Source organism: Acinonyx jubatus, chromosome D3, assembly GCF_027475565.1.
Source record: "Acinonyx jubatus isolate Ajub_Pintada_27869175 chromosome D3, VMU_Ajub_asm_v1.0, whole genome shotgun sequence".
Classification (NCBI taxonomy): Eukaryota; Metazoa; Chordata; class Mammalia; order Carnivora; family Felidae; genus Acinonyx; species Acinonyx jubatus.
Genome location: NC_069392.1, coordinates 31,539,870 through 31,565,712, shown reverse-complemented (window position 1 = coordinate 31,565,712; position 25,843 = coordinate 31,539,870). Strand labels below are relative to the sequence as shown.

The 25,843-nt window shown below is 46.0% G+C and overlaps 1 protein-coding gene and 1 pseudogene across 1 annotated transcript in view; both read left to right on the top strand.

Moving 5' to 3' along the window:
• The window catches only part of IMPA2 (inositol monophosphatase 2), a 45,612-nt gene extending 40,892 nt beyond the window's left edge, over window positions 1-4,720 (top strand). Inside the window, exons 6-8 of the mRNA XM_027068453.2 lie at window positions 1,693-1,801; window positions 2,548-2,699; window positions 4,164-4,720. Of these exons, the coding sequence (XP_026924254.1) occupies window positions 1,693-1,801; window positions 2,548-2,699; window positions 4,164-4,279 (377 nt within the window). The 3' untranslated portion in view covers window positions 4,280-4,720. The remainder of the gene's footprint in view (window positions 1-1,692; window positions 1,802-2,547; window positions 2,700-4,163) is intronic.
• Window positions 4,721-19,160: 14,440 nt separating this feature from the next.
• LOC106981470 (60S ribosomal protein L9-like) lies at window positions 19,161-20,546 on the top strand (annotated as a pseudogene).
• Window positions 20,547-25,843: the final 5,297 nt, after the last annotated feature.

Below are 25,843 nucleotides of genomic sequence, written 5' to 3'. Positions count from 1 at the left end.
AAAATAAGAATACAGTGTTTGTGTGTGGGTGTGTAAGATTTAAAGTTAGATAAGGAAATTAGGGCAAGATCGGGCCACATACCCTGCTCCTTTGCTTCCGTTTTCCCCCGAGGCCTCGTCTAGGACAGCTCATCCAAATTGCAATGTTATCTTTCAAGAGTGTTTTTAACAGAAATATTTATCATTCAAGAATTCATCCCCCCCCCAAAATAGTGCCATTATACATAGTTATTAGATTCTTACACTAGCCAACCAAATTCTACCTAACTCAAGTATTCCTGCCTTAAATTAAAAAAATGCTACTGATTTAACAAATCAGCTCAAACAAGAAGACTCTTACCAAGGTTGCCCTAATGCTGGTGTTCGAGGAAAAGTGCTCATTGCTTCCGTGACTATTGAGCGCCTGCTGTGTGCCTGGTTCTGTTGATATTGTTTTCTCCAAAAGAGGTCTTCTTTCCTGCCCCTGAGAAAACGCCATCTCATTTAGGAGCCCAGGGAGGGAATTAGGACCTGTCCACGGGGATCCTGGAGCTGCCCGGCCCCATGGCTCCTTGTTGTGGGCAGAGCCCCTTGTGCACACTGGGCATGGGGGAGGCACGTCATTGGCTCAGCCTTGGTGCTGGGTGTGCCTGGCAGGGAGTGATTAAGACCTCTCCAAGGCAGCTAGCTTTGGTGTGGAGCCAAGCGATTTTCAGAAAGTGTTTAAAGTAGAAAATGAGAGCCTCCGATTTAAGAAAAGGGGAAATGGGCATAGAGTCTGTCTGAGAGGAGATGGCCTTCTCGCCATCATCTGGTCCCTCAGTGAGAGACTCTGTAGGTGTTGACATAGGATTGGGCCCATTGAGTGACATAACTTGTGGAGAGTGTTTTTCCTCCAGTTCATGGAGGGACTTTGTTCTGTTATCTGAACGAATACACCTGTTATGGCTGATTGTGCTCAGCCCGAAGCCTGACCAGGCGTGAGACTGAATTTGGTTGTATTTGGGCGTATAGCAAAGCAGAGACAAACCGCTTGTGATAACCTACCCGTGAGTCAGGCATAGGAAGGGAGCCCAGGCACGTCCCTTGGCACCCACAGGCCAACTTCCTACCCCTGCACAGGAGCCGTGTGGTTGGCCTGAGCTCCTCACCACTCCACACTGGGGTGACCATACAGCCCCTGCGTCAGCCTTCCTTACGCCCAGTGGGGTTACTCCTGAGAATTCCCTTTCCAAAGACATCCTGCTTTCTCTACAGGGATGCTATTTCCATCTCCGTGATCATAGCAGTTAGAGAAAGGTTTTTAAAGACAGATTTATTTGATGAAGCTTTTTTTGTCATCATTTTGTTTTTATTTATGGCTGAATGATGGTGATTTTCATGAGCCACCTGACTCTTGCAGGTTTTTCATGCTAACTGTCCCTGAAAAGAGAGATCTGAAAGTCTGTTCCCTCTGAAATCTGAAACAGGAAGCAGCCTTAAAGGAGTGATGAGGAAATAGCCAAGTGTGGGATTTGTTGACCTCCCTTTGCTGTCTTTACAATGCTGCACAGCTATCAGAAAAACTTCATGGCGTAAACCACTCAACAGATGGTACTTGTTCTGAAAGGGAAGGAGAGGCTGATGTTTGAGGTTTGCTTCAGAGGGAACGCTGAGTATTCAGTTAGAACCAAGACTTGATTTTTCTGATCATGGGGATTCTTTCTACTGCAGATATCTCCAAGGCCTTGGTTCTAACGGAAATTGGCCCCAAACGTGACCCTGCCACTCTGAAATTGTTCCTGAGCAACATGGAGAGGTTACTCCACGCCAAAGCTCATGGGTATGACTTTTCAGTTCCCAGAACATCCTGGAGCCAAAGGGGAAAGTGCCAAACACACAGTCTTGCTCACAGCTCCCCAGGGAGAGAGGAAAAGATCCCGAGTGATGGGAGGTGGCCCACATGCGCCCCATGCAGAGGCCGGGAGAGCCACATGATGCTTCCTCTGCTGGTGTGCTCCCTCGTGCCTGTTAGAAAACCAACAGGGGACCTGTGTTCCTTTTGGAGCAGTGCTTCCAGAAGCCAAGTGACTGATCTCAAGCCACCCAACCAGTGAATCCTGTGTGGGCTTAGAGCCCTTCATAAATGATATCACTCCGGCAAATGTTTAGGAAAAATGAATCCTAACAAGTCCAAATGAATCTTCTCCCGTCTCCCACCCTCCCTAGGTCTGTGCTGTACCTGTCAGACACACGAGGTGATTTACATTTAAGTTAAAATTCAGTAGAGTTAAGATGAGTTCTTCAGTTGCACCAGCCACATTTCAAGTGTTCAGCAGCCACAGGTGGCTAGTAGCTTCCACATTTGCAGAACTTTTCCATCCTCACAGAAAGTTCTCTCGAATGGCATTGCTCTGCACCACAGATCTTGAATCTAGAGAGTGTATTAGAAAAGCCCTGTGGCTCATTTTTGATGACTGGGAATGCCCAGCAAAGGGTTGACTTTGGATGATGTCAGCTATTTAAGAGAAATCTGACTTGTGCACAGCACCACTCACAGGAATCTTTGCCCTCTTCCCTCTCCTCTAGGGTCCGAGTTATCGGGAGCTCCACCTTGGCACTCTGCCACCTGGCCTCGGGGGCTGCGGATGCTTATTACCAGTTTGGCCTGCACTGCTGGGACCTGGCTGCCGCCACCGTCATCATCAGAGAAGCAGGTGGCATCGTGATGGACACTTCAGGTAAGCCCCTCTGACCCTCAGCCTGCTGTCCATCCCCAGGGGAATGACAGCAGACTAGACCCAGTAACGCCACCAGACTCAATGTCTCCCAGTCTAGACCTGGTAATGTAACCAGACCCAACATCCCCAGACTGGACCAAGTGCCATCAGACCCAACATCTCCCAGACTGGACCAAGTGCCACCAGACCCAGCATCCCCCAGACTGGACCAAGTGCCACCAGACCCAGCATCCACCAGACTGGACCAAGTGCCATCAGACCCAACATCCCCCAGACTGGACCAAGTGCCACCAGACCCAACGTCTCCCAGACTGGACCGGGTGCCGCCAGACCCAACGTCCCCCAGACTGGACCGGGTGCCGCCAGACCCAACGTCCCCCAGACTGGACCGGGTGCCGCCAGACCCAACGTCCCCCAGACTGGACCGGGTGCCGCCATACCCAACGTCCCCCAGACTGGACCAAGTACCACCACCAGACCAAATGTCCCCTCTACTTCCTCAGAGTCTACTGATGAGACACCATGTGAAGATGTTGGAAGAACAGTGGGCTAGTGCCTTCTCAGCTTTCCTGCCTTCCTACTCTCTGCCTCTAGGCATGAAAAGAGACCCCAGGATCAGGATACGGCCAGATAGGAACACGCGACCACTATACACATACATAACATTTGACGGTTTTCTAGCACACATTCTGACCCCACCAAATCCGACGAGATAGGCAGAATAAGCATCGTACTCCCCATTCTATGAAGAGGAGGCTAGCACCCCCCCACACACACACCGTGTAGCTCCACATGGGGTCAGCATGGTGTAGAGCATGAGCACACTGTGAGCTTTTTAGGAGAACAGACTCAAAAAGGTGACTTGTTCCTTCTACTTCAAGGTTATTGTGTCCCAGTGACTGACCCCCTGGGGGTGAGTCCCCTAATATGTCTGCCCCCATAACTCCTCTTAGCTTCAGGCAGACCCTTCATCTAGTATTTAGGAATAAGCAGTTTGAGACTGGGTGAATCCTTTTAGATCCCTTTCTCTAGCTTTTTAGTCACGACTTGTTAGCCAGCCTGCATCAGGTCACTGCCTAGAAAGGCCCCACCCAGACCTGTTGAGTTAGGACTTCCATCCATCACATGGGGTCCCCGGTGCCACCCATACAGCAGACATTTGAGAATTGCTCTCCGCTGTGGTGGTCTAACCGATCATGTGAACCTCAGTCCTGATGGCTAGACCTTAACCTCCATTCCCCCAGCACAGCCTCCAGTGCTCCCTTCCTGGGGCAGCAGAGTGGATGCTGAGAGGCTGCACCCTTGCTTTGGCCAGGCTCACGTCTAGACGTCCCTGTATGGTCCTGCCTCCAGCCCAGCCTGGACCTTGGTTTTCCTTGGAATGTGCGTGTGCTCAGTTGCCATTCGGGACTGTTCTGCCCTTTCCAGTAACTTAGGCACCCTGTCTCCTCTCTCTGTCCTCAGGTGGACCTCTCGACCTCATGTCTTGCAGAGTGGTGGCTGCGGGCACCCGAGAAATGGCGACGCTCATAGCTCAGGCCTTACAAACGATTAACTATGGGCGGGATGATGAGAAGTGAAAGGGAGCAGAGGGGCAGAGAAATGTGACCCAAGGACTGGGCCCTCCTGGGAATGCTGAGGCTGGCGGCGAGCCCTGGGACAAAGCTGCCTCCAGCAGTCTGCACACATCAAGTGTCTCTGACCACCCCCAAGAGGAGGTGTTTTGCTAAAGTATGTGGCTTTTTGGTTAAATCCACGTCTTTCACCGGGATTCGGTGTTTAGCTGGTGTCTCTCTTTAATCTCACATAGCCTTTATCAGGTTAGTACACATTCTTCTATCAGGGCCAAAATCCAAATCTCGTGTGACATACGTATTGAAAATTGAGTCTTGATTTTTTTTCCTCCAGAATGCAAATCTCAGGTAATAAGGCTTTAGAACTGCTGATGAAGCGGACTTGTTCTCAGGCCCTCCCCCATGGTACTTCAGAATGCAATAAAATCAAAATAATGGCGCTCTGCTTATCTGTTTCCCTCCATAAGTGTGTCGCCTGCTTCCTCAAACCCACAATGCCCACAGCTGTAGATCCAGGCTCTTCAGGAAAGTTTGCATATTAAAGCCCGAAGTTGGCAGTGTTTGCTGTCTGTCTGCTGCTTTTGATAAGCACTGTGAAAACTACCTTAGTAATTATCATGTGTTAATGGATAAAGTGAGCCATACAAAAATTTTAGGAATTTATTTGAGCAAAAAACAAATCAGGCAGCGTCAAAGCAGAAGTGGTTAGAAACACTGTCTACAGGGGCTGGGGAAAAACTGTTCTAGAGAAAAGGCCAAAGGAAATTCTCGATTGGCTGTAGCTTAAAACCTCTTTCTTTGGCTGTTTGTGATTGGTTGTCCTTAAGTTCACTCTTGTAACCTTAAGGTATTTACAGGCTTACATTGGTTTGCTTATGCAGGTGCTATGGCATTAGAGCCACCTCAGTCTGATGGCCTCCTTTTTAATTAATTTAACAATCCCCCCTTTTGGTTATCCTGTCATATGTGAGAAGATTGCCCCAAAATTTGGTATTAGCGCCACCCTCTTTCACCATCAGAGTTAAATTGCTCTTGCCTCACTGTGAAACTCCCAGGTTATGTTGTCAGATCCATGGAAGAATTGCTTTTGCTTTTTTCCCCATTGTTCAGCTTGTTTCTTTTTCTCCAAGCACACTGAGACCATCTGCTGTGCTTATGGCTGCAAGCACACCTGTAAGACCTTTGAGAGAACACAGCACACCAGACTGACCGTGATACTATTAGGAGGATAATACCAAGCGACTGAAGTATACTCCTAGCCATGGCCCCCATGAACCAAACCGGTTGCTATCAAATAAATCAAAGAATGTACCAGAATCAACCTGTATAAGCCAAGGAGCATGTTTGTTAATGTCTTGTACTGGAGTTTCTACAAAACCAGAGGTGTTGATCTAGGTACAGCAGGAACTATTTGCCGTGGCACAGACTCCCCCAACAAGTAATCTAAAGCAATTCTATTATCTAAAACCATCTCAGCAAGAGAGCCCCTGGGGACTTTTGTGGTGCAGCCATGGCATTAGCGGTAGACTCAGCAGTGGTTGCCGGAGTTAAGGGTAAGTTTCTAATTGTACGTTTGTTTGTAATAACTCCAAGCCAAGGAAGAGGGGACCTTCCAAATGATGCGCATCCAGAGGGGTTAACAGCTGCTAGTAAAACTTCTCTTTCAGGGGAGTGGGACAATGTGGAGTTTCTGAGGTATCATAAAGGGACAGTGGGACAGTACTTAGAGCAAGGGTGCATTGTCCTTACACCCTCCAGACAGCAAGCTGCCCAAGCATGGAGGCCACTGCCCAAAGCTCCACGTGTAAAGGTGTAGCTAGGAGGTCCACGTAGGGCTCCCTCAAGTATTAGCATTCATGGACCCATTGCTCCATATAGAGGTGCGTCATTCATCCAAGACTCCAATACTGTATTACCACACATTGAAAGACGAGCCAAATGTATGGGCCCAATAGCAAGCCTACAAATGGTCTGATTGACACTGGCTGCTCTGCAGCGTCTTTCAGATGTGCATTTGGTGGATTTTGCTTTTCCCATTCCAGGATTGGATTAAATTGAGACAAGAAACAAGGATACGTAGATCTGGTGTTTGAACTTTGTTAAAGGGACCTGCAGGACAGTGGCAGCATACAGTGGCCTTCAGGATTCCCTTCACATCTTGAGTTTGGTTCAGCATGACAAATCCAGCTGTTGGTTTAGTGGTTTAGTTTCCTGCGGTAGCTGTTGTTTGTGAAATCCTGTCTTCCCCTGCATTAAGGGACAGAAAAGGCAGATCACAAATAGGCAAAGGAATAAAGGTTTCTTACAGGAGATGAAGATCCAGATCGGTGATTTTGGGAGAGCTGCTCACCCCAAGCTGTTGAATGCTTCTGAGGAGGAACGTCTGTGGCCAGTTTTAACTTCACATCTCCGGCTGGTATACGGTGCCGGAGCCTGGAGGAGCCCTTTCAACTGGGTGCTGTGGCCCCAGGGTTCAAATCCCTGAAGTTGGGCTGCCATCTGGGTGGTGAGGAGAACCTGGTGTGGTCCCTTCCAGTGAGGTTCCTGGGCAGTCTTTCTTAGGTGTCATTTCCAGAAGACCTGCTCTCCATGTCCTAAGTTGTGGAGGGTTAAGCCAGCTATAGGAGCATCATGGAAAGCTTCCTTTTCCTGGTGGCAGTACTCTTCGGCATAATGCATTAAAGCCTGACAATACTGAGTCACATCAGAATTTATGAGTACAGTAGACACGTGGTTCTATCATCAAAAGCCTAGGTCTTCCTGTTACTGCTGCATGAGATGTTAATTTGTGCTTTCCCGTGAGTGCCAATCTAACTGCCATCAAAACCAATGGTAGACCTTTTGGCCAGGGCAGTCCAGTTGATTCTGTTAATTTAGCTAGCTTCAGGTTTAAGATACCATTTGTTCATTCAACTTCAGATGACTGAGGACGGTAAGGATGATACTAATGCCACTGTTTAAAAGCAACGCCTTATTTGTTTAATTACTTCCCCAGAGAAATGAGTTCCCAATCACTGGAGATCTCTCTGGTGGATACCCTCTAAAGAAAATATATTTTCTAAAAGTTTCTTAGCCATGGTTGTGGCATCAGCCTTTCTGCATGAGAAGGCTTCAGTCCATCCTGAGAAAATACAAATAATTACAAGGACATATCAATAATCCATTGTAGGAGCAATTGAGTGAAATCTATTTGTAAATGTTCAAATGGCCCAGTAGGTGGTGGAAATGCTCCATCAAATGAACCATCTTAATGGTCTTTCCAGGGTTAAGGGTTTGATCAATTAGACATTTGCTCATAAACCACTTTTGCGACTTTGGAGCAGTCATCGACCAATTCTTTTTCATAATTTGGGTCATTTTTTTTCTGTGCTATGGTGATTTGCAGAATACAGAGCTTCTAGTAATGGCAATTTTAAGGGCTCAGGAAGAACCAGGAGGCCATCTGGTGGCCCTCAGTGTGTCCTCATCTAACATTAAATTTGTACCCTTGGTCTCAACATTTGTTGTTCTAGTTCAGGTGCCCGATTTTGTCTTTTATATAGATTATCATAAATAATTTGGTTAGAGTTCGTCTTCCAGACTTCTTTCAGGTTGTATATTAGAAGAGTTTTAGTGCTGGCAGATTTAGCATGGAAGTCTGCTAGACCATTTCCCTGATACTCGGGTTCTGTTTTCTAGTGCAAACTTCATTTTTAATAATTCCAGTTCAGTTGGGCACTAGAATGGCAGACAGCAGTTCAATTACTCAGAGTCCAGTTTTGATTAGGATTCTGCTAGAAGTGAGGAACTCTGTCTGTTTCCATAACGTAGCAAGGTCAGAGACCACCCCAAAGACATATGTGCTATGGGTATAAGTGTTTACTGACTTTCCGTTGGGTGGCCAACAAGCCTGAGTAAGGGCATGTAGCTCTGCTGGTTGCACAGTCTTAAAATGGGCAAGATACCCTTTGGGGTAGTTCATAGTTATTACAGCATATCCTGCTTGATACCTCCCTTCTGCATTCTTAGCATAGGACCCATTGACGAAGTATCAAATCTGGGCTTTCTAATGAATTGTCCTATAAGTCACGTGAAGGGTCAGTAACCGTGATACCACATGTACACATTTATGGGGTTCTGTACCATCGTCAGGCCGGGGCAGCAGGGTTGAGTGAGTCAAAGCACATAAGACAGAGGTTAGAAGGTAGAAGGTGAAGCCTCTCACAAGATGCTCATCTTCTTGCTGAAAGTGTTGAGTCTAATCAGGGGGTAACAGATTCTGAGCAGCATGAGGTACTTGTAGCATTAAGTCCTCTCCAAATACCAGTTCAGCTGAGGCTTAGTCACTGTGGCTCCCACTTTCCAACAGTCTGGACATGCTCCACCTGCCAGGTCTGACTGTAAGCTGTGCTCAGTAGGTCTGTGTTTTCCTCCATGCTCTTGGGTTAGAACTCCTAAAGCCTGGTTATCACTCCCGTGGACAGATAAGGTGAAAGGCTTAGTATAATTTGGGAGCCCTGGGCTAGAGTTTGTTGGCAGGGTTAATTTTAGTTGGCTGAAGGCCTATTTCATGATTCTCTTCCTAGGAGAAGGGCTTGGGAATCGAGTTTGTTGTAAGCTCATACAGAGGAGATGCAATCAGAAAAATGTGGAACCCAAGATCTACAATATCCTGCAAGTCCAAGAAATTGTCATTAGTTGTGGTTCTGGGGAAGTTTGGCGTGGTCTTTACTCTTTCAGGTGAGAGGGAAATACCTTCTGCATTCAAATCATGTCCTAGATAGTGGACCTTCTTTTTTGTGAATTGGAGTTTTTCCTTAGAAGCCTATGTGCTTTACAAGCTAATTGCTATAATAAAGTGAACCTGTTTCTGAGTCTTCCCTTGTAAAGGAACACAGCAGTAAGGCATCTACATACTGATGAGTGTAGCATTCTTAGGGATGTAAGGTCTTGATGTAAAACCTATGAAAAATAGGATGGGGCTTCAGCGAACCCTATGGCATTATAGTCCAGGTATATGGTTGATTTTTCCAAATGAAGATAAGTAATATTGCTTCTCACTGTCAACTGGGATACTAAAGAAAGCAGAGCAAAGATCTACCACTGTGAACCACTTTGACTCTGTAGTTACATTAGATAACAAGGTGTTGAGGTTTGGAACACAAGGAATGTTAGTATCACAGTTTTATTGATTGCACACAGATCCTGAACACATCTCCAACCTTGTCCATTTGGTCTTTTAATGGGTAAGATCGGAGCATTACAGGGACTACTGCATGGGGTTCTGAGTCTTTGCTTAATCAAGTCTTCTACAGTTAGTGAGAGCCCTTCAGTAGATTCTGGTCTTCGTAGATATTGAGACAATTTAGGCAGGGGTTCAGAATGATCTATTAGGATTTTTATGGGTTCAACACTCTTTTTTTCTTTTTTTTAATTTACATCCAAGTTAGTTAGCATATAGTGCAACAATGATTTCAGGAGTAGATACCTTAATGCTTCTTACCCATTTAGCCCATCTCCCCTCCAGTAACCCTCTGTTTGTTCTCCATACTTAAGACTCTCTTGTGTTTTATCCCCCTCCCTGTTTTTATATTATTTTTGCTTCTGTTCCCTTATGTTCATTTGTTTTGTATCTTAAAGTCCTTATATGAGTGAAGTCATAGGGTATTTGTCTTTCTCTGACTAATTTTGCTTAGCATAGTACCTTCTAGTTCCATCCACATAGTTGCAAATGGCAAGATTTCATTCTTTTTGATTGCCGAGTAATACTCCATTGTATACACATACCACATCTTGTTTATCCATTCATCCATCGATGGACATTTGGGCCCTTTCCATACTTTGGCTATTGTTGATAGTGCTGCTATACACATTGGGGTGCATGTGTCCCTTCGAAACAGCATACCTATATCCCTTGGATAAATACCTAGTAGTGCAATTACTGGGTCGTAGGGTAGTTCTATTTTTAGTTTTTTGAGGAACCTCCATACTGTTTTCCAGAGTGGCTGCACCAGTTTGCATTCCCACCAGCAATGCAGAAGAGATCCTTTCTCCACATTCTTGCCAACATCTGTTGTTGACTGAGTTGTTAATGTTAGCCATTCTGACAGGTGTGAGGTGATATCTCATTGTGGTTTTGATTTGTATTTCCCTGATGATGAGTGATGTTGAGCATCTTTTCATGTGTCGGTTTGCCATCTGGATGTCTTCTTTGGACAAGTGTCTATTCATGTCTCTTGCCCATTTCTTCACTGGATTGTTTCTTTTTTGGGTGTTGAGTTTGAGAAGTTCTTTATAGATCTTGGATACTAGCCCTTTATCTGATAGGTCGTTTGCAAATATCTTCTCCCATTCCGTTGGTTGTCTCTTAGTTTTGCTGATTGTTTCCTTTGCTGTGCAGAAGCTTTTAATTTTGATGAGGTCCCAGTAGTTCATTTTTGCTTTTGTTTCCCTTGCCTCCAGGGACGTGTTGAGTTAGAAGTTGCTGTGGCCAAGGTCAAAGAGGTTTTTGCCTGCTTTCTCCTCAAGGATTTTGATAGCTTCCTGTCTTACATTTAGGTCTTTTATCCATTTTGAGTTTGTTTTTGTGTATGGTGTAAGAAAATGGTCCAGGTTAATTTTTCTGCATGTGGCTGTCCAGTTTTCCCAGCACCACTTGCTGAAGAGACTGTCTTGATTCCATTGGATATTCTTTCCTGCTTTGTGAAAGATTAGTTGCCCATGCGTTTGTGGGTCCATTTCTGGGTTCTCTATTCTGTTCCATTGATTTGAGTGTCTGTTTTTGTGCCAGTACCCTACTGTCTTGATGATTACAGCTTTGTAGTACAGCTTGAAATCTGAGATTGTGATGGCTCCTGCTTTGGTTTTCTTTTTCAAGATTGCTTTAGCTATTCGGGGTCTTTTCTGGTTCCATACAAATTTTAGGATTATTTGTTCTAGCTCTGTGAAGAATGCTGGTGTTATTTGGGTAGGTATTGCATGGGTTCAGCACTCTTAATACTGCCTGTGTTGGCTGAGGAAGAAGCTCCTAGGCAGGCAGGCACTTCTGAGAGATCGGGGCTTTCACACTTTCAAATCTCAGTTTCATCAAGTCCTGCTTGCAGAGAGCAGAGAAACTCAGGTCGTTTCTCCTTCTGAATTAAATTTTATATGAGCCCTCAATTTAGAAAACTTATCTCCTCCTAACAGGTTTGCTGGGGCAGTGCCATGGAGAAGGAATGTATTGTTTCCTGGAAATGGCCCTAATATCATTTGGACTGGTCTCGATATAGGTACCTTTGAATTTGGTTAGAAACTCCCTCTACGGAAATATTTTCTTTATTCTGAGGGATTTGCTGTTTTATGAAAGTGGGATTTATTGTTGGTGAAGTTTACTGTAGACCCACCAATACTGTACAGGATTCTCCACTGATTTTTTTTTAATGTTTATTTATTCCTTTTGAGAGAGAGTGCACATGTGAGAGCTGAGGAGGAGCAGAGAGAGAGAGGGAGATAGAGAATCCCAAGCAGTCTCTTCACTGTCAGCAGAGCTCAACGTGGGGCTCCATCTCATGAACTGTGAGATCATGACTTGAGCCGAAATCAAGAGTTGGACACTTAACCAACAGAGCCACCCTAGGAACCCCTTCAAAATTTTTATCTTCATTTCCCCTTGCTAATTTAGAAGTATCATGGGGAGCAATTTACTGGAGAATCCCTTGGAAATCCATCAATGCTGATCATAATTTTGACAATCAAATTTTTAAAGACTTCCCCTGATGGAAAAACAGTGTGAATTAATAGGTGGAAGTCTGCAAAATGATAGGTTCAGCAGGAGGCATTCCTTTTTCCAGTGCCCTGATTGTTTACAGTGAAGGAGGACGTTTGGGGACAGAGTATTCCTGAGTTCTAGGTTCTGGCTTGAAATGCATACATGGAGGTCCTCAGCCCTTGGAGTGGTTGTAACTATAGGATATATATATATATACACACAAGTTTATATATATATATATACACAAGTTTATTGACTTTTCAAATATCATGTTGGCCCTATGGTTTTTTCAAAATGTTCAGCTAGGGATCTGGGGCATCTGGGAGGCTCAGTTGGTGGAGCATCCCAGCTTCAGCTCAGGTCGTGATCTCATAGTTTATGGATTTGTGCTCTGCCTCGGGCTCTGTGCTGACAGCTCGGAGCCTGGAGCCTGCTTTGGATTCTGTGTCTTCCTCTCTCTCTGCCTCTTCCCTGCCCATGCTCTCTCTGTCTGTCTCTCTCTCTCCTCCCCCACTCCTGCTTTCTCCCTCTCTCTCAATCTCTCAAAAATAAATAAACATTAAAAAAATATTTTTAGATGTTCAGCTAGGACTGTTAGTTTAGCAAGAATGGCCACTGCCCAACCCAGTTTGTGCCTCTTTATTAGGCCACTTTTAGGCTGGAGCCCCGTAATAAATAAGGAATTCAGGGCATTTTCTGTGCCTGCATTTAATGAAGAAGGAACAGAATGTTTCACAAAAAAAGGTTTCCAATTTTGTCTGTAGTCTGAGACTGGTTTGTCCATTTTTGTTTGCAAGATTGAGTGATAGAGACCAGTCTTTTGAAGAAGTGCCTTATTAATACTTTCAAGTAGGTCTTGGGCTATTTTTCTAGTGCATTTTGGTCCATCCCTGGCAGAGTAAACGTATGTGGGTCTTTACCTATTGCTCCTAGCAAATTCCCATTTGACTTCACCCACCCATTTCCTAATGCCACACAAATAAATTGGTAGAGATTCTACAGCCCCAGATCATAAGCTCCAGTCAGAATTCCAAATTTTTCTCTCTTTCCCCCCCCTTATTCCGTAACACCTTGGTCTGGACCCAGTCCAGCTTAAGCTGGACCTAGTCTGACCCTGGACCTGGTGTGGTTTCTTCTTTTTTAAGTCGATCAGTCCAGACCCAGTCCAGAAAAAGAATGCTCAAATAAAGTCAGGGAGCTCTTTAAAAAAAATTTTTTTTAATATTTATTTATTTTTAAGAGAGACAAAGCATGAGCAGGGGAGGGGCCAAGAGAGAGGGAGACACAGAACCCAAGGCATGGCAGTGTTTCACTTTCGGATCACCAGACCTTCTGACACCAGACCTTCTGACACCAGACCTGTTAAAAGGTAAACTGAGGCATGTTAAAATTTTAGAGGTGTGTATTTGAGCAAAAATGGATTCCAAGCGGGCAGTGCCAAACCAGCAGTGGTTAGGAGAGCCCTGCTGACAGGAGCTGGGGGGAAACTTTTACAGGGGAAAAAGCAGAAGCAATGTGAGGAGATATTGACTGCCTATGGCATGAGGCTAGCCTGCTGTTTGCGAGTGGTTGTCCTTAGGTTTCGCTTTTGTAACCTTGAGGCGTTTACAGGCTTAAGAGTTTGATTTGCTTATGTAGGTGCCCTGGCATTGAAGCCACCTCAGTCTGATGGCCTCCTTGTTTCATTAGCCTAATGCATGTTAGTATTTGAAATCCAAGACACGGGACAGACTGAAGAAAAATGAATAGCTCAAAAACAAATCTCCAAAATTACGCTGTTTGTGTGATCCATCTATTTAATGAGGAATTGTATTTTCTGGGCCTCATTTTTCCCTCTGTAGGAGGTAGAATTACGTAAAGAATAGTCACTGACCAGCTAGCCGGGTATCTTTTCTGAAATTTAAGAATTGAGAAAGTCAGTCTTTAGGTGGAGAAGGCTGTAAGCTGCCCTTAACTTTTCCTCTCATGTTCCTAATATACCATCATCGTCAACAAATAGTATTTGAAAGCTTCCATGACATCTGCTGTCTCTGGCTCCTAAAATTCAGAGGTTGGCCTATACAGTAACCCCATCATTTTCACCAGACTGTACCCCTGGGGAGTCCTCAGCAAGTCCTGGGCTGGCCCCCAAGGTTTCTCCTCTCTGGACACTGGTGGACCTTCACTGCTAACTCCTGCCTGCCACCCACCTCTCACAGACCTGCGTGCAGGCTGCAAATAGCAGAGTCCCCAGTGGACTTCCCCAGAGGATTATTCCCTTTGGGAGTAGATTACCGAGATGCCTTCCCACCACTTCCACTTGGCTTACTACTTGGTAAATTAAAACTATCAAAAAGGAGTTTCCTTTTCTGATCTGAATGGGATGACCAGGCACACCCCCAAAAGGTACACAGTTGAGGGGCTTGGATGAGTGAGGATGGGGGTCTCCTTTGGGGCTAACGAGTCTAATGTGCATGGGGGCCCTCACTTTTGATACCTGCAGGAAGTTAGCACATGGCATGCAGAGCCATAGAACTTCAGGGTCAAGGGCCTTAGCGACCTTGAAGCTTCTCCACCCCCTGGGAGTCTCGAGTCTCCTGCACGCCCTGCTGACCAGTGTCCAGCCTCTTGCTGACTCTCAGGAGAGGCACGCCAATTCTCCAGAGAGCACACCCACACCAAGAGCTTTCAGATCATTACGATGTCCTTTCTGTGTTCAAGTTCACTTCGGGCAGCTGAAATATGTAAGCACTTAGCCAAGATTTTCTGAATGAGATTCATTTTAACACATTTTGAAGATTAGTGACATAAATGGAGACAAGCTTCTCCAGCTAAGGGGAGCAGGCCATGTAGATCCTGATGAGGGGATGGGCAGGTGGGGCTCCTGGAGATTTCAGGGCTCAGATTGATAGAATAACTGACCAGAAGAGAGCTTTCCCATTCCTACTAAAAATGGTTATGTAAGCAAAGGAGACACTTTGTCAATTTAATTTCTAAGTTCTATAGTTTTGGAACTTAATTTACTAAGTTTTCCAGAAGAGATGACAGTCACTTTTTAAAATTGCTTTAGCGAGTCCCCTCCCTAAAATGTACCTCACACCATGAACCACTCCTGCCATTGTCATGGTGACAGGTTTCTCTCCTCAGGTGCTAGACCTAGTTAAGCAGACACTTAATAACTTGGATGTGAAATACCAAGGATGCAATCTTTTGGGCTGTCAAAGGGTGGGAGTGTTTTTCCATTGCCTTTAGGAGGAACCCGGAGTAAGGTTTATACTTCAGGTTTAGGCTTCAGATATGTATGTGAGATCATTGCTTTATACAAAAGCGCCAGGGGCAAAAATAAATGATATTATTATGTTAGGGGATAGCTGCCCCACCATCCTTGCAGTGATCGTGTCCATACTAAATATACGTGAAGGCCGTGGTTAATAAAAGCAAGCACCGCATACCTACCCTCTTGGTTCTCCAACCTTCCTGGAAACTGCTGTGCACTGGGAACAGTTCTGGTGCTCACGTTGCTATTTTATCACCTGGGTTCAACATATGTGGTGTTGGAAGGGATTGTCTGGTACCCGGACAGTGATCATTTAAAAAAAGTGTTTTCCCTAAGTATCAGTCTCCTAATCTGTACATTATATTTGCATGTGCACATAGGCAACCTTTAGCCATTATTATACTGTCTCAAGGGAACCTACTTGTGATATGAAGATACCCTTAAAATGAACCGTAAGGGGGCGCCTGGGTGGTTCAGTCAGTTGAACATCCGACCCCTAGTTTCAGCTCAGGTCATGATTTCACGGTTCATAGGATCGAGCCCCATGTTGGGCTCTGTGCTGACAGTGTAGAGCCTGCTTGGGATTCTCTATCTCTCCCTGTTTCTGCCCCTCCCCAACCGGTGTGTGCACATGCTCTTTCACTCTCTCTCCATCTCTTTAAATAAACTTTAAAAAATGAACTATAAGGGAGCCTTCCTAGAAACCCACATGTATTGGAAGGAAAAAAGAAACTTAAAGAAAAGCAATACCAGGATATTATGGTGGGGCGCCTGGGTGGCTCGGTTGGTTAAGTGTCCAGCTTCACCTCAGGTCATGATCTCATGGCCCGTGAGTTTGAACCCCGTGTCTGGCTTTGTGCTGACAGCTCAGAGCCTGGAGCCTGCTTCAGATTCTGTGTCTCCCTCTCTCTCTGCCCCTCCCCCGTTCATGCTCTGTCTCTGTCTCAAAAATAAATAAACATTAAAAAAAAATTATGGTAAGGTTAATGTCATTTTGAACATAAATTAGTATCTTTCAGGCATATATCGGTGACTCTGAAAACACCAACGTGGATTATTGAGCACAAACTTTTAATGCTTAAAGATTCAAGGGGAAGTGCACAGAAGTGTGGGTCACACACTGGACAGGGATTGGAACTGGTTCTGTGTTCAGATCCTGGCTCTATACCAACCAGCCATGTGACCTTGGGCAAACCACTTAAGGAAGCCGAGGCCCTAGTTGGTCCCTAACACTTGTGCATTAACGTTCTCCAGGGCTTTTTCCAGATTCTGCTCCCTCAGCCTGTGAACTAGTAAATACCACACCTGGCCAAAGTTCCCAGCAGGAATAAAGAAGAGGTGTGTGTTATCCAGGTGGGATAGTAAATACATTTTGTGTTAAGTCACTCTGGGTTTGTGTGTGTTTACATAGGTTCACCTTGTGAGCGCTGTAGCTTAATCACATTTTGTAGATATGGAGCCTACTCCATGTCTGACCACCCTCGAGAAAACCCAGAACTGGTCTGAGTCCTCTGTCCTCATGGGCCTGGGTCCCCGGAGCTTGCCAAGCTACGGACCAGTTCCTGAAGCACAGGTACAGTCATCTTTGAAGAGACTAGGTTTTCTCTCATCTCTGGAAACAGCCCAGTTTGCCATTTTATCATTTTGTTGTATGGGACTTTCTAATGGTATAGCTGTTTTGAATGCAAGTTTAAAATGTATGCTCATGTTTCACCAAATTGTTTGCAAGATTTTATTTTCTCAGGATCTACCCAAACAGTTCTTCTGAGTATAAATGCACACAAGAAACTCCTCATGTTCTTTAACATGCATTTTGAGGGGTAACACTCATTAATCATGTGACGTCTTTAAGTGTCTACTGGAAGGTTTCTTTGGAGAAATCACTCCTCACAGGAAAAGCCTTTGAGAGCACCCTACGGGCACCACAAGACCCTGGAGGATACAGCCTACATAAATGTCTGCAGGCGCCCCGGGTCTCTTACCCTGTTTGTTTCTGCATTCTGCAATTGCTGGGGGTCCGGAGCTGGCCTTGGTACGCTTTTGGCATAAGCTTCATCACTGCCTCTTCAGGAGAAGCGGAGAGACCCTCGGAGGACAGGGAGGTGCCCAAGACCCTGAAGCCATAGGCCAGGCTGGGGTGCAGAGCTCAACCCATCATGGAACCTGACACCCGGGTGCCACTGCCCAGATGAGCCTCCCGGAAGCCAACCGAGCTGCCCACATTGTGATCTTCAGAGACAACCAGACTGCTCACGATATCATTTGGACTTCCTTTCAAAATAATGTTCACCTAGTCTTTGATGATCTAGCCTGAAATAAAAGGGAAAACATTTGTCCTAGCACATCCCTAAGTGTCCCTATCCAAACCAGGAGTCAGGAAACATGGTGTTTCATTCCAAGTTCACGATAAAATAGCTGTGTAACCTTGAAGTCACTTCCCCTCTGTTGATCCTTGGTGAAATGTGTAACGTGGACCCTGCCCAACCGCCCTCCCAGGGCTATTGTGCAGGTGGCACAGGACATTATGTGAAAGCATCCAGAGCTGTGAAATGCCAGGTGACTTTTTTTTTTTTTTACAATTAAATATTCAAGAGTGACAGGATCACATCACAGCCAAATGGAATGGTTCAGCTATTGGAGAAAACTAGAAATATTTAGTCAGATTACACCATAGCTTAGGCTTTGCCTGACTTATTAAATCATTTACGATCAGTTCTACAATTATTCTGCACCCAACACTTGAGGCAATCTCAGGAAATACCTCCCCTCGCTTTCCTTAGTAATAACCACATTAAAGTATACAAAAAACTTTAATCCTCATGCTTTATTCTATGGAGACAAGGTATAAATAGAATAGACTTTTTTTTTTAATGTTTTATTATTTACTTATTTTGAGAGAGAGAGCAGGGGAGGGGCAGAGAGAGAGGGAGACAGGGAATCTCAAGCCCCAACACGGGGCTCAATCTCTCGAACCCAAGATCATGACCTGAGCCAAAATCAAGAGTTGGACACTTAGCCGACTGAGCCACCCAGGTGCCCCTACAAAGAACAGACCCTTAAAAGCATAAGCAAAGGACAAAATCAGTGGCCTAAAAGTTTGGATGATTTCCAGAAGCACCAGGCCCTCTGAACCAACACCCTGGGCTCCCAAGTAGATGGTGGGAAATGCAGGGACCTGTGCTTGCGGGGGCCACTGACGAGCTGGGTGATCCCAAGCCACTCGTGGAACCTCTCTGGGCCTCTCTGTGAAACAAGTTAAATGGTGCTGCTCCCAGGGTCGGGAAAAGTGTATGAAATTGTGTGCACACGCAGTTGCATCAAACAGACGGACCAGAGCGCAGATCGACTTGCAGGAGCCAGAACAGAGAAGCCGAGGGCAAAGTCTTCTCACTCAGCCGCTTTGACCTCTCTGTGCCGCAGCCCAACTCAGGCTTCCCTTCCTGCTGGCGGTCCCCAGAGTGGAGTGCCGCTCAGTCACCTCATAAAGGCCTCCTGTGAAGGACACAGGAAGGCAAAAGCCTGGATGTCTGGGTAGTGCTGTACGGCGTCCGCTGAGGCTCACCTCGAACACTGAGTCACACGGCTTCCCGGCGTTAGCCTGGACCTGAACCCCCCCCCCCCCCCCCCCCGGTGTCGCTCGGTCATCACACATCAGCGGCCCTATGACTGATCCAAAACAAGCAGCAGAAGAGAGAAGGATGACAGTAAGTGAAAGCTGAGGACCCAGTGTAGGAAAGGAGGGGGGTTCTTACAATGATCCCAACGGCAGCTTCAAATCCAGGTGCAACACGGAAGCAGCTGAGGGACAGGACCGTCATCATCGTGCTGGGCTGGACAAGCGAAAGAGCCTGAGCCTGGAGTTGGGGGGTGGGGGGAGAGGGAATCAGACGGGGGGGGGGGTGGGCGGGGGGTAGGCGGGACATGATTCTGGCCTCGGGGGGTGCTATGACTCAGAACACACAAGTTCATACAGAGGGAGCACCCCGGCTTCCTCGTGTGCCATGCTTCCCCGGGCTCTTGGAGGTCAGAGGTGCCTGTCCGCGACTATTCGTGTATCTCGTCCTAACATCTACCTCCAGCTTTGCTTCATCCAGGGCAAGAGTGAAGACCATTCTCAGCAATTAGACTGTCGACATTCCGGAAAATGTCGACATTACTCCGAAGCGGCACGCTGCTACTGTGAAGGGCCCCTGAGGAACCTGCAGAGGGACTTCCATCACATCAGTGTAGAACTCCATCTCCTTGGGAAGAAAAAGAAGAGGCTGCAGGTTGGCAAGTGGTGCGGAGACAGAAAGGAACTGGCCTCAGTTGGCACTATCTGTAGTTATGTACAGAACATGACCAAGAGTGTTACCCTGGGCTTCCGGTAAAACAGAAGGTCTGTGTTTGCTCACTTCCCCATCAACACTGCTATTTGGGAGAATGGTTCCCTTGTTGAAACCTGAGATTTCTTGGGTAAAAAATATATCTGCGGGGTTTGGATGAGGCACTGCATCGCTTGTTCAATATCTCAGGCCCGGAAGGAGGAGTCAATTCTTGAAATGACATTGAACTTGTATCGAATTCAACTGCTCTGATTCAGCAAGCCACAACAGTCAGAAATAAAGTATCAGAACATTTGGGGATGGTATCTATGTTTCCAAAAAAGAAACAGTTCAGCAGATGGCTGATAAGATTTAAGTTGTCCAGCTGCAGAAGCAGCAAGATGCTGGACCATTCCTCAGGCTTATTTGTGGTATTTTAAAGATGCAACAAAAGCTGTGTCTTGATCTGGAGAAAAAGCAAACATAGGTTTCCATAACCTCGGAGCCCCTGCCCTCCAGTGCCCAGCACCGAGGGGGTCCACAGGAGAGGGCTGGCAACAGGGGCTGGCACAGGGCTCCACTGGCACCCATGAGCATCAGTGCAGGCTTCCCGGAGGAAGTGATGTTGAATCTGAGTTTGAGGAGGTGAGTGGAGGTTAGGTCAAGAATCAGGGTGGGGCATTCCAGGTGGAGAGGGTGCCATGAAGGAAAGTTCTGAGTGCTGGCTGGCTGGGCAGGGGCATGGTGTCACCCAGGAGAGGGACAGGAAGGTGATGTTAAAGACATTGGGACCAGGGGCACCTGGGTGCCTCCGTCAGTTGAGCATCTGACTTCGGCTCAGGTCATGATCTCACGGTCTGTGAGTTCCAGTCCCGCATCGGGCTCTGTGCTGACAGCTCAGAGCCTGGAGCCTGCTTCGGATTCTGTGTCTCCCTCTCTCTCTTCCCCTCCCCCGTTCTTGCTTGCTCTCTCTCTCTCTCTCTCTCTTTCTCTCAAAAATAAACATTTAAAAAATTAAAAAAATAAATAAGAAAGAAAGAAAAGAAAGACACTGGGGCCAGTTCAGAGGGCCTTGGGCACAAAGCAAAGCAGTCAGCACTTCGTGCTGGAAACACTCAGTACCTTTGTCACTGGGACATATTAGCATGTCTACCAGAGAGCTGCTTGTAATTTTGAGGTGAGGAAAGGGACCTCTCAGGCAGGTGGTAGGTATGCTGTGATCCCATGAGGCAATTTCATCATTCATCAGTCATGCCACAGGGTTATCTTCCATTCAGTAGGATGATCTGACACATATGTGCATAAAGTAATTGGGGACTTTGACAGCGTCTCCTGTTCAACCTAACAGTCTCCCAGGAGGGGTAGGGGAGGCATAGGAATGACCTGGTCCAACCTCCTGCACAGGTGAGTGACCTGGCCTCTCTTCTGCAGGTCCCACCAGTCACTAGCCTTACGGTACACTATCGGTCTGCCTGACGTGTTCCATGGTATCAGTTCAGTCCCCCATCAGCTTTGGCTCAGGGCCAATGCTGTGCACTCTCCTATCCACTGCTTGGGTCCGGATGGTCTGACTCAGCGCAGGCATGTCCTCTGTCCCCTTCCCATCCCTGGGGACGGCCTCGCTTCTCAACCCCCCCGACCCCAGCTGGCCAAGTGCCGTGCACATCTGGCACCTGGACCAGATTCATCAAAACCATCCCAGTAAGGGTCGGGGTGATGAAAAGCTCTTTCATCCTTGTTTTGGGTTTCAGCCTCCAATTGCTGCTGACCAGAAGTGTTTCCATGTTGTGAATTCTTTGGTTCTCCACGTCTCAAGTGGAACATCAGCAGGGTGACCCCCAAGGCGGTTCTCTGCGCCCCTGGGCCTGGGGGCCTGTAGGGCTTGGCCGTGCGGCTCTGTGTGGATATGCGCCCCCTGCTGTCCCCGGTGGCGAACTGCGCGGTGCCCGTGCTCTCAGATGTCGGCGGCCTGCAAAAACCATTTCCGTTCGGAGCTGACCCTGAACTGTAGGGTGTGATTCGAGATGTCCGCCCCTGGAGGGCAGAGATGCTTAGCCGCTGTGCTCTCCTGTATCCACGACTGTGTGGACACAGGATTTAGGAATCATGACAGAGTAAATGCCATCATTCTATGTAATATGACATAGCGTGTGTATAACCAAAAAAAAAGTCAACATATTTTTGAGATACATTTGGTCATGGCCAAAGTAAAGATATGATGTAAAATTTAAGTCCAATAAGAAAAGAAGATATAATTGAACTAGCTCATCCAGAGTTTAATCAAGACTTTGACGAGAGGTTGTTTTGTTTTTCAAGGCTACAATAATAACTTTAGAAAAGCCGTTTAATGATTTTTAGGTAGATTTAAGATGGAATTGAAGCTATGCTTCTGGACGTTGACATGCACAGTCTTGTGATGGCAAAGAGTGTTGCCAATTAAGTGTTTCAAGGACAGGGACCGTGGCTTTTATTTTTTCGACATCTTCCCAGAATAGAAAAAAATCTTGATTCAACTCAATTCAACATGCTAATAATCATTTATTTAACATATCCCAACAATACTACTTACTAGCTGTGTAAGACCTTAGGCTTCTCATACTCTCCGTGCCTCAGTTCCATTATCTGCAAAATAGGTAATAATATTACCTGCTCACAGAGTGGGGAGTAAATGAGATAGATCCATTCCTGGCCAGACTGAGGGCTCATGTGAAATGTTTGTTATTATTTTTACACTTACTACAGTTAGGTTCTGAGCTGAGTGCTGGGGTTACTCATAATAAGACATGATTCCTATCCTCGAGAAGTTTACAATTTAAAGTAAAGATGGACACAAACAGGCATATAAGATTATAAATGATCGATGTTGTAAAAAGCTGTTTAACAAGGTGCTGGGGGACAACAGAGAGGAGAAGTATATTATGTCGGAGGGGAAGGACATCAAAAGGTTTTACAGGATGGGTTACATCTGAGACAGATCTTGAAGGATGAGTTAGTATTTAGATGGACGTAGAGAAACAGCTTCCGTGGGGGTGGGGTGAGGGGTGGGGTCGGGGAATCACAGGAACAACAATGCTGAGTCATCATGACAGTGTGTAGTAAATTCAGCATCAGCCAATGGCCAGTATGACCCAAGGGTGGGATATAGGAGTGGGGGCAGCAGGCAGGGAGGCTAAAGAAATGATCATAATCAGTAGCAAGCATCTGGTAAAGACTTACCCAATGCCAGGCACCCCAGACTGGAAGAAAATCACAGGCCGTATGAGCCATGCTGCAGACTGTGTGATTTGTCTTACAGACAATGAGGCACCATTAAAGCTATCTGAGCGGGTCCCTATCTGCAGAAGGGTGGAGCACACAGCAGACTCTGGGTAAACACCTGTAGGATTAAATTGAACTGGATGGTGGTAGAATATAAATAGTGGCAAGTCCCACACAGGTATAAAAGGTGTAAACTTAGTAATGACATAGTTCAAATATACTTGATACCCAGAAGGCATGAGTAGGTACAACATTCAAGATACATGGCTTGTTTTAGAATCGATGGAAACAATAAAGGCAAGTAGGGAAGCAGTTTCTATCAAAAGTCTCTGGTCTACAAAGCTTGAACGTAGCAAGTACAGAGTATCTGAATGTAGTATCTTCTTCCTGAGCCAGTTGGGAGGAGATTAACTCTCAGGCTATGACAGGAAGCAGCCGTTCTGGGGCCATGGCTGGAGCAGATGTGTATTCCCCATCATGGTTGTAAGGAAGTGGGGAAATGGTGTTTCCAGCAGAAGCCAAATCCCTAGCTTCCTGGCCTGTGTACCTGGAGCCTGTTTTGCACTCTCAGGCGGACTTGTAAGGTCTTGTTGGGGGACACGAGAAGCTGTACTTGTGTTGGGCCTGCGTGCAAGGAATGCAAAACGACATACGTTGGCCACCATCTTGTTTTGCCCAGAGCATTATAGAATATACAAGCTTGCAAATTCACAGATGTGTGTATGAACAGTGCTTCCCCAGGGATATTACCAGTTCGCCTACGGACAGCTATGGCTAGAGAATATGCAGAGCCTAGAATGCGGGAAGGCTGGTGGGTACAGGGCAAGACAGAGGATAGCAAGCAGGCGAGAAAGCCAGTCATGTGGGCAACACCCTCTCTGGGTCCCACAGGGCCTGGGAGAGGGGAGGGTCTACTGCCACCTGGTAATAGGCACACACCTCCTCCTCTGCAAGCTTCCTGCTACACCTTGGGGAAGATGGAGGGTCGAGAGAGGAGCCAAATGAGGCCAGGAGTTGTTGGGTAAGAAAGAGCCACCACTCTTGGCAGTCCAGAAGGTCTTTTTCCTGGGCACATACGAAAGATGACCTTTGCTGCCTTTTGGCTTGGATTAACCCCCAACTGGATTTCTGCACTGCCTCCAAAGACACATTTTGGGCTTTGCGAAAAGCATGAGCTTTTGTTCCCACGGGGTCACTGTCAGGATTCAATGCTTGGTATGGGTGTCATAGGCTGTTACTGCACTGGCCTCTGATGAATTTCTGGTCAGCAGCAAGGTCAGTGCAGAAAAGGAAGGGGAAAGTTACAGTAAGACAGTCTGTGCTACCCTGGTTTTTTATTTAAAAAAAAAAAAAAACAAAAACCTGACGCCACCTGTTTACAGCCATGTTCATAGCAGCGTCATTCACAATAGCCAGCAGGTAGAAGCCACGCACTGGTGGATGAATAGATACACGAAATGTGATATATTCCCACAATGGAATATATCCAGCCTTAGAAAGGAAGGAGATTCTGCCATCTGCTACAGCACGGACGAACCTCGAGGACATTACGTGGAGTGAAATAAACCAGTCAGAAAAAGACAAATACTGGTATGCTTCCACTTATCTGAGGTCCCTAGAGTAGTCAACTTCATAGGGACGGAAAATAGAATGGCGACTGCCAGGGGCTGGGGGAGTGGTAACCGAGGGCTACTATCTAATGGATGCGGAGATTCAGTTTTGCGAGATGACAAAGTTCTAGAGATCTGTTGCGCAACAGTGTGAACACACTTCCTCTCCTGAACTGCGCTCTTGGAAAATGGTGACGATGGCAAATTTTACGGTATGTGCTTTTTTTTTTTTTACCACGATTAAAAATGCTTTAAAATTATTTTTAAAAATATGATGTCTCTTGTGCTGACTCCTGTTCCCTTTTTAGGCAGCATTATTTATTTTATGTGTTTACATTATTTTGTATCGAGGTATCATTTACATACAATAAATTATACCGTTCTTATGTGTTCACTTCGATAAGTTTTGATTACTCCAAACAAGATATGAATATTTCCATCACCCACAAAGTTCCTTGCGTCCCTTTCTGTCAGCACCCCCTCCAGGCAACCATTTGCTGACACCTGTCAGTAGATACATATTTCGTATTGAGGTTGTAATTACATACTCTGAAATGCACAGTGCGTAAGTGTGCTGTTTGTGCTCTGACAAATGTCTATACCCATGTAACAAACACCCTAATCCAGATCCAGGTTTATGCAGAATTCTAGAATGTTCCCACTGCTCCGTTCCAGTCTGTGCCTCCCCTCTCCCCCGGCCGTTCTCATTTCTCTCCCCACAGATCACTTCATCTGTTGTTGGACTTCACACAAATGGAATCCTGCAATACGTGCTCTTTTTTGTCTGGCTGCTCTCACTCAGCATAATTGTTTTTAAGAGTCACCACTGTGGCTGTGTAGATACTTGGTTTCTTTTTATTGAAGAGTAGTATTCTATTGTATACGTGTACCAAGATGTGTTTATCCAATTCTGTTAATAGACATTAGAGCTGTTTCCAGTTTGGGGTTATTATGAATAAGGGTGCTATAAACATTCCTGTATAAATCTTTATGGGAACAAATATTTTATTTCTCTAGGGTAAAATACCTAAGCATAGTGGAATCACTGTGTAATAGGATACAGTTACGTTTAACTATTAAAAAAAAAAACTGCTAAAGAGAATTCCAGGGTGATACCATTTTGCACCCCGACTAGGATTTCTTTTTTTTTTAGATTTATTCATTTTGAGAGGAAGAGAGAGTGAGCAGGGGAGGGGCAGAGAGAGAGAGAGGGAGAGAGAGGATCCCAAGCAGGCTCCGCTCTGACAGCACAGAGCCTGACGCAGGGTTCGGACCCACAGACTGAAATCATGACCGGAGCTGAAACCAAGAGCCAGAGGCTTAACCGGCTGAGCCACCCAGGCGCCCCCACAAGTTTTTTTTTAATGTTTATTTTTGACAGAGAGACAGAGTGTGAGCAGGGGAGGGGCAGAA